Raw genomic sequence first — 15,264 nt, forward strand, 5'->3', positions numbered from 1 at the left:
CCGAGATTCATTTACTTGTGGGCATACACAGTAAATCGGAGAAACACAACCAGTGAAAAACCACACTCGACAGAAAGGACGACAACTAATGTGCAAAGGACAAACTGCACAAATATGAAACAGAAAAATAAACAAGAAAGCAATAAATATTGAGTACATGAAATGAGGGGACCTTGAAAGTGAGTCCATAGGTTGTGGGTATAGTTCCAAGATGGGGACGAGTGAAGTTATCCTCACTGCTTCAACAGTCTGATGACTGAGGGTTAATAACTCTTCCTGTACCTGGTGGTGAGGGTCCTGAGGCTCCTGTACCTTCCTCCTGATGGCAGCAGTGAGAAGAGAGCATGACCTGGATGGTGGGGGTCCTCGATGATCGACGCTACTCTCCTGCCACTCAGTGTAGAAGTACTCAATGGGGGGGGGGGGGGGGGCGTCTTTATCCATGACTGACGGGACCATATCCATTACCTTGTGTAATCTTTTCTCTTCAAGGGCACTGATATTTCCATACCAGGGCATGATAAGCTCTCCACCACACATCTTTAGCAGTCTGTCATAATTTCCGATATCATACTATATCTTTGCAAACTTGTAAGGAAGTAGAGGCGATGCCATGCTTTGGTCGCAATTGAACCTACACGCAGTTGGCACGTGACAATAATAAACCAATTCCTATCCAGCACAGAATCAGGCTCTTCGGCCTATCCTTCCCACGTCAGCCCTTAAATACTCACCCTTTTAGCTTGTTACCAAACAGTCTAATAAACTTCTAGTTGCAAATAAACTTCAGATGCAATGCTGAAAATATCCTGCCTGGCTGTACAGCAGAGGGGAGTGGACTCAGCCCAATACATCGCGGGCACATCCCACCCCCGGAGGGTCTGCCTCAAGGTGGTAACATCCATCACTGTAGATCCCCACCATCCAGGCCGTGCCATTTTCTCACAGTTACATCGGACAGGACCACCTGGGTTCAGAAACAAACACTTCCCTTCAATCGTTCTGTTCTCGAACCAACCACCAGAACGTTGACCACTCAATGATTCAAAAGCTCAATTTAATATCTGAGAATATACACATATACAACCTGAAATTCTTACTCCCTGCAGACATCCTCGAAACAGAAGGGAAAAAAAAACCCAAAGAATGAATGACAGGAAAACATTGGAACCCCAAAGCCCCCACCCTCCCACACACAAGCTGCAGCAAAAGCATCAACCCTCCCCCCATTTGCCTCAGTCCCCCCCAATACCCACCATGCGAGAGCAAAGCCCCCAGTGACCATGATCCAAAGTCCATCAAAAAAACCCACTGTCCATCCCTGATCACTTTGCACTAAAACAGACATTGTTTTTCTTCTACAGTAATTGTGCGCTTGTGAAAACTGTGTATAATTTGTGTTTTATGAACGTTATGCTGCCTCAAGTAGGTTTCTTTTTAAATTACACCTGTATTTCATGCAAGAGACAGACCTCCTGTACCATAACCTGGCCGATCTATCTCACTCTGACCTTTCACCATATTGCCTGCCCGTAATACACTTCCTTGCTAAATGTACATTTTATTCTGCATTCTTAGTGTTTTCCCTTGTACTTCCTCGTACATTTTGATTGTATTTCGACACACGGGATGATAACAAATCAATTTTGCTAAACTTAATAACACCTGTCTTACCACTGAGTCCGCTACCCTCGGGTGTCACCAGCACACCGGGCACAGGTCTGGTCAGCACCTTACACAAAGGAAATTGAAGCAACAACTGCGGTGCCAGAGAAACACCCCTCCTCACTCGAAAGGATATGCAAGGTATTTACTTCTGGCTGAGCAGTCCATTCATCCCATCGCGCCCATGCCTGCCGCACGGTGTACAGTACTTCAGCAAGCGGGTCACGTGGGGAGATTGGTTGTTTTCTAACAAAGAAAAGATTTAACGGAGATATGCAAAGTCTTACGGGGCCCAACAGAAGAAGACCAGGCTGGGTGGATGACTTTTATCTCGTGTTCAATTCCAAAACTCCAAGCGAAGCTGCACTCGGCCTGGGACTCCTGCCGGAAACAATGCAGCCTGGGGCACACTGTGGTTCAGAGTGGCTCCCGGCCTGTCTATCCAAACCTCGGCAGCTTCTACCGACCCCACACTCTGTATGCAGCCGTGTTTGCTGCCATACAAGAGGGGGGAGGAACAATGCAGCCTGTTCGGAGGGTGAAGTGCTGCAATTAAGCACCCGCTCTCCGAAAAAGCCGGCCTCAGAAGGCGGTCGGAAGCGCTCGCTGGGTCCTACCGCCGGCCGCTTGCTTCAGCTCAACAGGGAGGCTCGCCTTCCGTCTTTAAAATCCACCGACGACAGAACTCGCTCGAAAACGGCAACTTAATCCACTCTCCTTCGACAAAGCGCTGTACTTCTATCAGCCTCACTCACTTCATGAGTGTAAAAGGCGCCAATGTGCAGTTTGGTCAAACCAATATTTGTCAGTGATAATATGTCTCGTCTTTCATTGATCCTATTATACTTCTTTGTTCGACTGTGAATGCTTGCAAGAAAATTAATCTCAGCTGGTTGTATGATGACATATAAGTACTTTGATAATAAATTTACTTCGAACATTGTTGTCAATTCCACTATTGATACCACTAAAATTAATCATGGTTCAATTGCAAAATGCTGTTTGTGTGACTTTGCTGTGCAAAACCTGGCTCTTGCGATCAGCGTGTTTTAAGAGTGACTTTACGACAAAAGTAACTCAGTAAATACGTAATACACTTTTACTGAGATGCACTAAGTCGTAATGCTATTTTTTTTTAACTTGATAAGATAATATATATCTCTCTGTTATATCTTGGTAACCCAAACAGAGAATACTCAACAGGTCAGTGCCGCGAGTGTGGAAGGAGAAAAAGAAGCTAAAGTTTTGGGTCAATTACCTTCCATTGGATTGGAAGCCTTAATAATTAATCCGAAACGTTGACTGTTTCTTTCTGCACAGACTCTGCCGACCCACTGAGTATTTACAGCATTTTCTGTTTTCAATGTCAGATTTTGCAACACCTGTAGATTGTTACGTTTTATTTTTGATCGTTCGTTTCCACACCCCGTTCTCCACATTGGCGCTCAGTCATCCCCTAATATAAACAGGAGGGGTTCTGCAGATGCTGAAAATCTTGAGCAAAGTACACAAAATGCTGGAGGAACTCAGCAAGTTAGGCAGCATCTGTGGAGGGGAATTTTCTTCCCGGTCCTGAGGGAGGGTCTCGGCCTGAAACGTTGACTGTCTATTCCTCTCCATAGTTGCTGCCTGTCCTGCTGACTTCATCACAAACAAGAGAACATCTGCAGATGCTGGAAATCCAGGAGACACACACAAAATGCTGGAGGAACTCAGCAAGTTAGGCAGCATCTGTGGAAAATGAAAGTACAGTCGACGTTTCGGGCCGAGTACTGTCACTCTGGATTTCCAGCATCTGCAGAATCTCATGTGCTTATAAAACGCAGGTGGACAAGTTTTGCTGCGATTACCAGTTCGCAGTCCTTCGAGCAGATCACCGAGTTTGTAAAGTGTTTTATTTTCCTCTTAATAATCAGGCGACGTAGCCCCTTTAAGGCTCTCAGCCAACCGCCGTGCTTGTTGAAAGGCAGTGGAAGGCTAAAGTTCGCCGAATGAGGAATTAGTTTGTGGTTGCGCGGAAGTTACAAAAGCAGAAGCTCCCAAACAGATGAGGGGAGTGAACAGCGGAGTCGTGAGTGAGTGAGTGAGTGAGTGAGTGAGTGAGTGAGTGAGTGAGTGAGTGAGTGAGTGAGTGAGTGAGTGAGTGAGTGAGTGAGTGAGTGAGTGAGTGAGTGAGTGAGTGAGTGAGTGAGTGAGTGAGTGAGTGAGTGAGTGAGTGAGTGAGTGAGTGAGTGAGTGAGTGGAGTGTGTGTAGTGTACTGGTACAGGGAGGAGGGGGGCAGACGTTGAATGCAGTGGACCAGAGAAGCAGCCTAGAGCCGATCTGATACAATCCACCATGCATCGATATCCTGGCGCCAGGTCCCAGGAAGAGAGACGAGTTACTGACTCGGAGAAGAGCCGCTGCGTAGCGGTAGGTTCAAGTTTAATGTCGTCTTAATTAAAGTTCGAAGTAGATTTGTTACTAAGGTACGTATATGTCACCATTCAGAGCCCTGAGATTCATTTTCTTGTGAACAATCACAGGCAATGCAAGAAACATGATAGAATCAGTGAAAGATACAATCCAACAGCGGATGGGCAACAAACCAAGGTGAAAAATACAGCAGTGCGCAAATACAAAACGAAAGAGAGGAAAAAATAATAAATGAGCAATAAATATCGAGAACATGAGATGAGACATTGAAAAAGAGTCTAGTTCAGTGATGGGGTTAATGAAGTTATCCCTTTAGTTCAAGAGCCTGATGGTGAGGGGTAATAACTGCTCCTGAACCAGGAGGTGTGGGTCCTGAGGCTCCTGTACCTTTTTTTTTACATAATTCATAGATAAGGGAACCTGTGTGTCAAGATCTCTGAAGATCTATTCTGGGCCCAACATTTTGATGCAACTACAAATAAGGTACGACAATGACTATATTTCAAAGTTCATCTTATTGTCGAAGTATGCATATACAATACAACTCTGATATTTGTCTTCTTCAGATCCCATGAAAAAGTAAAAGAAACTAAACTTGCAGACCCTAGAATCCCCCAATCTCTCTCGCAGTAAAAATAACAATCCCTGACGCCAACCTCTCCCCGCAGAAAAAGAACAACTATAACAATCCCCAACCCTCCCCTACAGAAAAAAACAGTGACCAACCCCCTCACTCGCAAAAAACAGCGACAGTAGCATCAAAATACTCCTATCCCCTACCCACGTACAAAGAACTCACAGATCACCCACCTGCCAGTCGGCCACGAGAAAGAAAATGCCAAGAAAAACTGAAGTCACATAAATCTCAGGACATTGAACAGTCCTTCCGTGACTCAGAACTCACGCCTGGTTCAAATGACAGCCTTTGTTGGGAGTGACTGCTGGCCCCCTGGCCCTTTGAGAGTGACTGCTGGCCCCCTGGCCCTTTGAGAGTGACTGCTGACCCTTTGGCCTTCGTTGGCAGCGATTGCTGGCCCCTGGCCCTTTGGGAGTGATTGCTGGCCCCTGGCCCTTTGGGAGCGATTGCTGACTTCCTGGCCCTTTGGGAGCGATTGCTGACTCCCTGGCCCCTTGGAAGTAACTACTGACTTCCTGTACCTTTGGGAGTGACTATTGACCCATAGGCTTTTGTTGGGAGCGATTGCTGGCCCCAGGCCCCTTGGAAGTAACTGCTGATTTCCTGGACCTTCGGGAGTGACTGCTGCGCATTGGCCTTCATTGGGAGCGATTGCTGGCCCTCTGGGAGTGATTGCTGACTCTCTGGCCCTTTGGGAGTGACTGCTGATTTCCTGGACCTTTGGGAGTGACTGCTGCCCATTGGCCTTCATTGGGAGCAATTGCTAGCCCTCTGGCCCTTTGGGAGTAACTGCTGACTTCCTGGCCCTTTGGGAGCGCTTGCTGACTCCCTGGACCTTCAGGAGTGACTGCTGCCCATCGGCCTTCATTGGGAGCAATTGCTGGCCCTCTGGGAGTGACTGCTGACTCTCTGGCCCTCTGGGAGTGACTGCTGACCCTCTGGCTCTTTGGGAGTGATCACTGACCCTCTGGCCTCTGTCAAGAACACTTGCTGACCAGGTCTGAACACCTTCACCTCAATGCTTCAATCTTCCTCGCCGCTTCGAGGTGGGGTCGTTCATTACCCCATCTTTTTTTTTCCCCACTGGTCAGCATGTGTTCTCGGTCCTTTTCGGCTTCTTGTCTCTGATCTCCACAAGGCAGCTCTCCCGACACTGGATCCTTCAATTGAGATCCAAACTGTACATTGCAGGCACCAACAGTTTCCGTAACACAAACGATACAAAAAAACAAAACAAACAGAAGGCGTAGAAAAACTGAAATAATTTAAAGGATTTGCTATCTGGAAGGTGTTGCCCAAGGAATCATTTGCTGGCACCAAGAGTTTGAGGAGATTCAGTATGTCACTGAAGACTCTAGCAAATATCTACAGATGGACCGTGGAGAGCATTTGAACTGGTTTCATCACCGTTGGGTATGGAGGGGCTGCTGCAGAGGGTTGTAAACTCGGCCAGTTGTATTATGGGTTCTACTCTCCTGATATGAGATATTGCACTGTACTGCTGCTGCAAAACACCAAATTTCACTGGATGCTGCCCGACCTGCTGAGTTCATCCAGCTTTTGTACGTGTTGACCAAATTTCACCACCTGTTTCAGTGGTGATAAATCTGGTTCTGATTCTGAATACACCGGCGGTGTTTCTCAGCAGCAGCGCAGTAAATTATAACCATAAACTAACATAAATTATACTTAATTTACATGTACTCAAAAGTAAGCTCATCAACTCTAATGCAAGAAATAGTCTGAAGCAGTGCTAGTATTCTTTCTTGGGTGGATAAATTTGGGTTGGTTTCTCGCAAGTGGTCAAGGCTAAAGAGAAAGTATATAAAGTTACAAGAGGCATGGACAAAGTAGACAGCTGTTTTCATTTTCCCAAGATCACAATGTCCAAAATGAGAAGGAATGCATTCAAAGTGAGAGGAGGCAGATGTTGGGTAAGTTTTTAAACACAGTGGTGGGTGCCTGGAATGCACTGCCAGGGATGGTATTTGCAGATGACAGGTATTTAAGAGGTTCTAGGATGGGCACATGAATGTTCAGGGAATAGAGGGATATGGCAGACAAGTTTAGTTTAATTAGTTCAGCACTGCATCAAGGGCCAAAGGGACTGTTCTGTGCTGTACTACACCATTCTTTGTGGGTCGTTTCAACTTGATGGCAGTGGTAAAGAAACTGCTGTTGAACTTGTGGGTGTTCAGGATCCTGCCTGGACCCAATGTGTTGATGCAGTTATGAAAAAGGCACGCCAGCAGCTATACTTCATTGGATTTCCAGCGTCTGCAGATTTTCTTGTGTCTGTGAGGAGTTTGTGGAGATTTGATATGTCACCTAAGACTCCTACAAGTGTGCACAGATGTACTGTGGAGAGCATTCTGACTGGTTGCATCACTGTCTAGTAAGGAGATGCCACAGCACAGGGTCAATAAAAGCTGCAGCAGGTTGTAAACTCAGCCACCTCCTTCACGGGCTCTCACCTGCCCACTATCAAGGGCACCTTCAATAGGGGATGCCTCAAGAGGGTGGCATCCATCATTTAGGACCCCCCCATCACCCAGGACATACCCTCCTCTCATTGGTACCATTAGGGAGGAGATACCAGAGCCTGAAGACACACATTAAACGTTTTAGGGACAGCCACCTTCCCCTCCGCCATCAGATTTCTGAATAGACCATGAACTCTACCTCACTGTTTGCTCTCCTTTTGCACTGCTTATTGTAACTCTTGAGTTTTTTTTTGTATTGCACAAAGCAACAAATTTCACAGCATATATCGGTGATAATAAACCCGATTCTGCATGATAGCAGTAACAAGAGGTGGGTGTGGTTTGGATGGTGGGGTTCTCTGATGATAGATGGCATCTTCCTGAGACATTGCTTCTTCAGGGATGCCCTCAGTGGTGGGGAGAACTGCATGGTTATGGAACTGGCTGTGTGCAGCTTGCTCTGTAGCCTCTGGCATTCCTCTGCAGTGGAGTTTCCCAATCAGCTCACGATGTAATCAATTGGATTGCTTTCCAATGTGGAAGGTTCAGTCTCTTCAATGACATGCTGAATCTCCTACTTTTAAAAGAAGTAGAGAGGCTTCATAGTTGCATCTATGTATTGGGCCTGGGATAAATCATCTGGGGAATCTGAAGCTGCTCACTGTTTCCACCACTGGCCCTTCCTAAAGTCCACTATCAATTCCTTGGTCTTGTTGGCACTCAGTGGAAGGTTGTTGTCACCATACTACTGAACCAGCTGATCTCTCATACTGCCTTGTCACCAGCTGAGATTGTGGCAATAACAGTGGCGCCCTTGGTGAATTTTATAGATGGTGTCAGGAATGCATAACCATACAGTTGTAGTTATCGAAAGAGCAGAGCTGGGGAATAAGCTCAAATCCCCAAGGTATACTGTGTGGGTCACCCAGATCTGCCTATAACCTGCCAGCTCTTGCCATAATGCCATCAGTTCCCTCATCTTAGAGCTTTTTTGTACTCTCACCAGTTTAACCACATCTCTCCTATCTCACCAATACAAAGTTGTACACAGTAACACCATAAAACAGAATTAGGCCATTTGACCCATCAGCTCTGCTCCACCATTCAGTCATGCCTGATTTATTAACTCTCTCAATTCCATTCTCCTGCCTTCTCACCATAAGCATTGACACCCTTACTAATCAAGAATCTATCAACCTCCACTTTGAATATACCCAATGGCTAGACCTTGATTGCTGTCTGTAACAATGAATTCCACAGATTCAATGAATTCCACAATGAATTCCACTCTCTGGCCAAGGAAATTCCTCTTCATCTCTGTTCTTAAGGGACATCCTTGTATTCTGAGGCCGTGCTCTGCAATCCCAGAGTCCCCCACTATTGGAAACATCCTCTCAACATCCACTCTTTCCAGAATTTTCAATATCTGATAGGTTTCAATGAAATCCATCCTCATTCTTCTAAACCACAGGTTCCCAACCTTTTTTATGCCATTGACAATTATCATTAAGCAATGTTCCATGGACCCCAGGTTGGGAACCCCTGTTCTGAACTCTAGTGGGCCAGCGTGAGGATGAAAGGGTCCTTTTCAGGATGGCTGCCAGTGCCTGTTGATGTTTCTGATGTGGGTGGGCAGCACATTAGAGTGGTGGTGATCACTGATCAGGGTTCAACTTTGTAAAGAGTTTGTCCATTCTCCCTCTGGCTGTGTGGGTTTCCTCCCACATTCCAAAGACGTACGGTTTAGGGTGAATAAGTTGTGGACATGTTATGCGGGCACTGGAAGCATGGTGACACCTGCAGCACATCCTCGGGCTGTGTTGACCATTGACACAAATGACACATTTCACTGTATGTTTTGACATACATTTGGCAAATAGAGTTCATCTTTATCTTTAATGTTCCAGAGGGGTCAGTGTTGGCTCACGCACATTAGAATTCTGGATGAAGGAACTGGTGGCATTATGGCTTTGTTTGCAGACAAAACCAAGATCATCAGAGGAGCAGTGGTGTTGCATTGGCAGGCAATCTCTGGAAGTACTTGGACAGGTTGGAAGAGTAGGCACTGAAGTGCCAAATTGTCATGTACCAAGACACAGTGAAAAATCTTTTGTTTTACATGCTTTCCTTACAGGCCATGCACACATAAGTGGCTATGCTTCTGTAAAATTGAGTTTAAAAAGAAAACAAAGGATTAGCGTTATTTGTCACATGTACTTTGAAACATACAGTGAAATGCAACAATGGCCAACACAGTACGAAGGGGTGCGGGGGCAAACCACAAGGGTCACTGTGCTTCCTGTTCCAACAACTTATTAACTCTAACCCGTACGAGAAACCGGAGCACCTGGAGAAAACAAACCCACGTGGTGACGGGGAGGAGGCAAAAGGTCTTTACAGACAGTAGCAGAATTGAACCTTGGTAGCTGCCTCTGTAAAGTGTTTACACTAACTGCTAGAAACTGGGTTCATCCATGATCTAAATGAATCTTCAAACGTTACCTGAAACATTGCAGGAATTACAAGGAGGCAGCCATTTTCTCCCGGTGAAAATCACTTGCTTTCTACAGGTTTTTCGAGAATGCGATTTGGGACAGAAGGGCTATCTGACCAGGGAGGACCTTAAGATTGCTGTGGTGATGATGTTTGGATACAAACCTTCAAAGGTAAGTGTTGTATTTTACGGTTGATGTTAAAACATTACATTTCACTGCACATACACAAAATGCTGGAGGAATTCAGCAGGTCAGGCAGCGTCTATGGAAAAGAATAAACAGTGAATGCTTCAGGCCAAGAGCCTTCATTAGGACTTGAAAGGAAGGAAGAACCTGACAACTGAGACCTGAGGGGCAACTTTTTCTGGGCAGTGGGTTGGTGTATGAAAGGAATTGCCAGAGGAATTAGTCACAGAGTAGTACAGCTGGGAAACAGGCCCTTTGGCCCATCTCACATGTGCTGAATGTGGTGTCCATCAAGCTCAAATACCATCTATAAATTTGCTGATGATACAACCATTGTTGGTAGAATCTCAAGTGGCGACAAGAGGGCATACAGGAGCGAGATATGCCAACTGGTGGAGTGGTGTCGCAGCAACAACCTGGCACCCAACGTCAATAAGACAAAAGAGCTGATTGTGGACTTCAGGAAGGGTAAGACAAAAGAACACATACCAATCCTCATAGAGGGATCAGAAGTGGAGAGAGTGAGCAGTTTCAAGTTCCTGGGTGTCAAGATCTTGGAGGATCTAACCTAGTCCCAAAATATTAATGTAGTCATAAAGATGGGAAGACAGCGGCTATACTTTATTAGGAGCTTGAAGAGATTTGGCATGCCAACAAATACACTAAAAAACTTCTATAGTTGTACCGTGGAGAGCATTCTGACAGGCTGCTCAGTGTCTGGTATGGAGGGGCTACTGCACAGGACTGAAAGAAGTTGCAGAAGGTTGTAAATCTAGTCAGCTCCAACTTGGACACTAGCCTACAAAGTACCCAGGACATCTTTAGGGAGCAGTGTCTCAGAAAGGCAGCATCCATTATTAAGGACCTCCAGCACCCAGGACATGCCCTTTTCTCACTGTTACCATCAGGTAGGAGATACAGAAGCCTGAAGGCACACAGTCAGTGATTCAGGAACAGCTTCTTCCCCTCTGCCATCCGATTCCTGAATGGACTTTGAAGCTTTGAACACTACCTCACTTTTTTAATATACAGTATTTCTATTTTTACAAATTTTAAAAAATCTATTCAATGTACATGATTGATTTACTGTACTTGTTTATTTATTATGTTTTTAAATTTTTTTTCTCTCTCTGCTAGATTATGTATTGTATTAAACTGCTGCTGCTAAGTTAACAAATTTCATGTCACATGCCGGTGATAATAAACCTGATTCTGATTATCTTTATTGCTCAGTTGTCTGTAGAATTTAACTGGGTGAACCGACTCTGTTTACTGCCTCATAGTCGTGATGATGTTAGTGAATATAAGTGACTGGTGATATAAGTGAAAATATAGGCAAAATATTTTGTGAAGGAGCAGAATCATAGAAGTTGCCTGTGTATTTTGCAGTAGTTATGTGCACACAGATGGGAGGTCTGGAACCATCTATCCTGAGGGAGGGAGTTGATGTGGGTCTGGAGGAGGACTGTCCTGCTTGCTCTGTGTCATTGAGAACTAGTTGTGAGAAGTGGGTGCAAGGCAAGAAGGTGTAGTTCAGATCTACCTGGATGCTGCCTGGATTAGAGAGGAAAGGTTGAGTGAGTTAGGGTTTTTTCTCCTTGGAGCAAAGGAAGGTAAGAGGTTACTCGATAGAGGTGTACAAGACGATAAGAAGCATATAGGTCCAGTGAACAGAAAGAGACATTTTCCCAGAGTGGCAATGGTTAAATGGTTGGACTCTCTATATCAAAGTTTAAAGTAAATTTATTATCAAAGTACATATGTCACCATATACAATCCTGAGATTCATTTTCTTACGGGCATTCACAGTAAATACAAGAAACACGCTAGAATCAATGAAAGATCACATCCAACAGGACACACAAACAACCAATGTGTAAAAGATGACAAACTATTCAAGTACAAAAAGAGAAAAAGTAACAATAATAGTAAATACTCTACATCTTTCCTATAATGAGTTGACCAGAACTGAATCCAATATTCCAAGTGTATTTTAAGCAGGTTTATAGAGCTGCAATATTACCTTGTGGCTCTTGAATTCAGTTCCCCAATTAATTCTGTTGGAATTCGTTGAGGAAATAACTGGCAGGATAGACAAAGGAGAGTCAGTGGATGTTGTTTACTTGGATTTTCAGAAGGCTTTTGACAAGGTGCCACACATGAGACTGCTTAACAAGATAAGAGCTCATGGTATGACTGAAAAGAAGCTAGCATGAATAGAAGATTGGCTGACTGGCAGGAGGCAAAGAGTGAGAATAAAGGGGACCTTTTATGGTTGGCTGCTAGTGATGTGTTGTCCCGCATTATATGTCAGTGATTTGGATGATGGAATTAATGGAATTGTGGCCAGGTTTGTGGATGATACAAAAATAAGAGGTGGAGCAGGTAATGTTGAGGAAGCACGGAGTCTGCAGATGGACTTAGACAGATTGGGAGAACGGGTAAAGAAGTGGTAGATGGAATTTGGTGTAGGAAGTGTATGTCATTCATTTTGGCAGAAGGAATAAAGGTCTAGACCAGGGGTCAGCAACCTTTACCACTGAAAGAGCCACTTGGACCCGTTTCCCACAGAAAAGAAAACACTGGGAGCCGCAAAACCCGTTTGACATTTAAAATGAAATAACACTGCATACAACGTTTTGTTTTGCCTTTATGCTATGTATAAACAAACTATAATGTGTTGCATTTATGAAATTGATGAACTCCTGCAGAGAAAACGAAATTACATTTCTGCATGCAACAAAAACATTTTGAACTCCGAAAAAAAGATGTTGGGTTGAAGGTTACTTTTAAGTAAAATACTCAACGTCTATTTGAGTCCTTCTTGTATTTATGAAAAACGCCAAACTTAAATTTGCCGCCAGCAGCAAACGAAAAATAACGTCAGCCAGCTGTCAACCTGAAAAGTAAAAGGACTATTTCACTGAACAATGAAAACATATGAATATACGTAAAATAATAGGCAATTAAAATATTTATCATACTTGGTCAGGTTGACTCACATCTGACAATGCAGTCGTATTCAGTAGGGATGGATCGATGCTTAGGAGAGTGACCGGGAAGGATAATGTGTTTTTTTCCTCTCTGAACTCACAGAAGCGTTTCCCAAACGATGTTTGCATTGCGATGATTGCAGAATGTAAATACTCCGAATTTATCATGTCGTGACATTGTTTGAACTCTCTCAAATTGGGCAAGTGAGACAATGTGCCTTTCTGTAAATCTCTGGCAAGCAACGTCAACTTGCGCTCGAATGCCAAAACATCCTCCAACATGTGCAGGGCTGTACGTCCTTACCCCGTTGAAGAGCTGTGTTCAGCATGTTCAGGTGCGCTGTCATGTCTACCATGAAGTGTAGCTTTTCCAGCCACTCTGGCTGTTCCAGCTCAGGAAAGGTGAGCCCTTTGCTGCCCAGGAAAGTTTTCACTTCTTCCAGACACGCGACAAAGCGTTTCAGCACCTTCCGTCTGGACAGCCAGCGATAAAAACACGTTGTAGCGGTGTCAGTAAACTGCAGTCAAAGATAGCTTTATTCGAACTAAACAGCCTTGCTTTTAAGCCTCCAACCCAGCCCCCATGGACGCAGATGCTGCAAAAGACGCGTACTCACAAACCCCCGTAGGCTATCTCCCTTAGCCGGAATGCTGGCTAATTGTTTTGGATGTGGCAGGAAATGTGTCGCCACACTTAGATTGTACAAGGTCACCATAATCTTCAAATTTAGAATTACATTTCAAAAGCTAACAAACTAACATAAAATACATTTTAATTAAATACTGACCAATTATTTCCCAAAGCCACAGGGAGCCGCAGCACAGAGGTGAAAGAGCCACAAATGGCTCGGGAGCCGCAGGTTGCCGACCCCCGGTCTAGACTATTTTCTAACTGGGGTGAGTATTCAGAACACAGAGGTGCAAAGGGGGCTGGGAGTCCTCATGCAGGATTCCTAAAAGTTAACTTGCAGGTTGAGTTGGTGGTGAGGGAGGCAAATGCCATGTTAGCATTCATTTTGAGTGGACTAAAGTATAAGAGCAAAGATGTTATGCTGAGGCTTCATACAGCACTGGTCAGGCTGCATGTAGAGTATTGTGAGCAGTTTTGAGTTCATTATCTAAGAAAAGATGTGATGGCATTGGAGAATGTCCAGAGGAGGTTCACAAGAATGATTCAGATTCACAAGATGGCCCTGCGTCTGTACTCACTGGAGTTTAGAAGAATGAGGGGAATCTCATTGAAACATATCAAATATAGAGTGGATTTAAAAATGCAAACACGAGGAAATCTGCAGATGCTGGAAATACAAGCAACACACACAAAATGCTGGTGGAATGTATTGGAGTATAAAAGTTGCATTGTTTGCTGTGTAACCAAAACTATGTAGTCAGCTTTGCATTTGCTATTTGCTATGCATTATCCAATTTAGTAGGAGAATGAAATCTTAAGAATGTAGAAGATAATGGGGTGTTAATGAGAGGTAGCTAAGAGATGTAGATTAGAACATGATTAAGTCAATGGGTAGAAACAATAGTGGCAGATGTACTTGTGATAGCAACTGTAGACAGATTGGATATGCTAATGCAACTAAACCAGGAGATTGCTATAAAAAATGCTATGTACGAGGATCATGGGCAATCAGCGACTAGCTCAATGACTGTCTCAGCTTTGATTTGCAAATTAAAGTTTAATACTTCTTGAAGAATCTTCTGCATCTCCTGGTCATTTGTGGGGCACGAGAAACCACGACAAATGCAGCAGGCCAGGCAGCATCTATAGGGAGAAGTACAGTAGACGTTTCGGGCCGAGACCCTTCATCAGGACTAACTGAGAGAAAAGATAGTAAGAGATTTGAAAATGGGAAGGAGAGGGAGAGATCTGAAATGATAGGAGAAGACAGGAGTGGGAGGGATGAAACTAAGAGCTGGAAAGATGATTGGCAAAAGGGATACACAGCTGGAGAAAGGAAAGGATCATGGGGCTGGAGGCCTGGGAGAAAGAAAGGGGGAGGGGAGCACCAGAGGAGGATGGCGAGCAGGCAAAGAGTGATTGTGAGAGGGACGGAGAAAGAAAAGAAAGGAATAAATAAATAGATAGACAGATAAATAGATAAATAAATAAATAAATAAGGGGTGGGGTAAGAAGGGGAGGAGGGGCATTAATGGGAGTTAGAGAAATCAATGTTCATGCCATCGGGTTGGAGGCTACCCAGGTGGAATATAAGGTGTTGTTCCTCCAACCTGAGTGTGGCTTCATCTTGATAGTAGAGGAATCCATGGATTTACATATCAGAATGGGAATGGGACGTGGAATTAAAAATATGGAGTGGATGTGGGGAGAATGTTTACTTTAGTGGTTTCCTCTGGGACTAGAGGGCACAGCCTCAGA

At 44.5% G+C, this 15,264-nt stretch overlaps 2 protein-coding genes across 10 annotated transcripts in view; one reads left to right on the forward strand and one right to left on the reverse strand.

The window, feature by feature from the left end:
- tdp1 (tyrosyl-DNA phosphodiesterase 1) overlaps positions 1-422 on the reverse strand; it is an 85,237-nt gene extending 84,815 nt beyond the window's left edge. Inside the window, exon 1 of the mRNA XM_059961259.1 lies at positions 283-422. The gene's annotated coding sequence lies outside the window, so the exon portion shown is untranslated. The remainder of the gene's footprint in view (positions 1-282) is intronic.
- Positions 423-3,852: 3,430 nt separating this feature from the next.
- The window catches only part of efcab11 (EF-hand calcium binding domain 11), a 140,956-nt gene continuing 129,544 nt past the window's right edge, over positions 3,853-15,264 (forward strand). For 3 of the 9 annotated variants that reach the window (XM_059961298.1, XM_059961307.1, XM_059961311.1), the window contains exons 1-2: positions 3,867-4,078; positions 9,772-9,867. In XM_059961298.1, the coding sequence (XP_059817281.1) occupies positions 4,004-4,078; positions 9,772-9,867 (171 nt within the window). In that variant the 5' untranslated portion in view covers positions 3,867-4,003. Of the gene's footprint in view, positions 4,079-9,771; positions 9,868-15,264 lie in introns of all 9 variants that reach the window. The other 6 variants (XM_059961319.1, XM_059961321.1, XM_059961278.1 and 3 more) reach the window with 6 other exon arrangements.

The sequence above is a fragment of the Hypanus sabinus genome, chromosome 2 (genome assembly GCF_030144855.1).
Source record: "Hypanus sabinus isolate sHypSab1 chromosome 2, sHypSab1.hap1, whole genome shotgun sequence".
Taxonomy (NCBI): domain Eukaryota; kingdom Metazoa; phylum Chordata; class Chondrichthyes; order Myliobatiformes; family Dasyatidae; genus Hypanus; species Hypanus sabinus.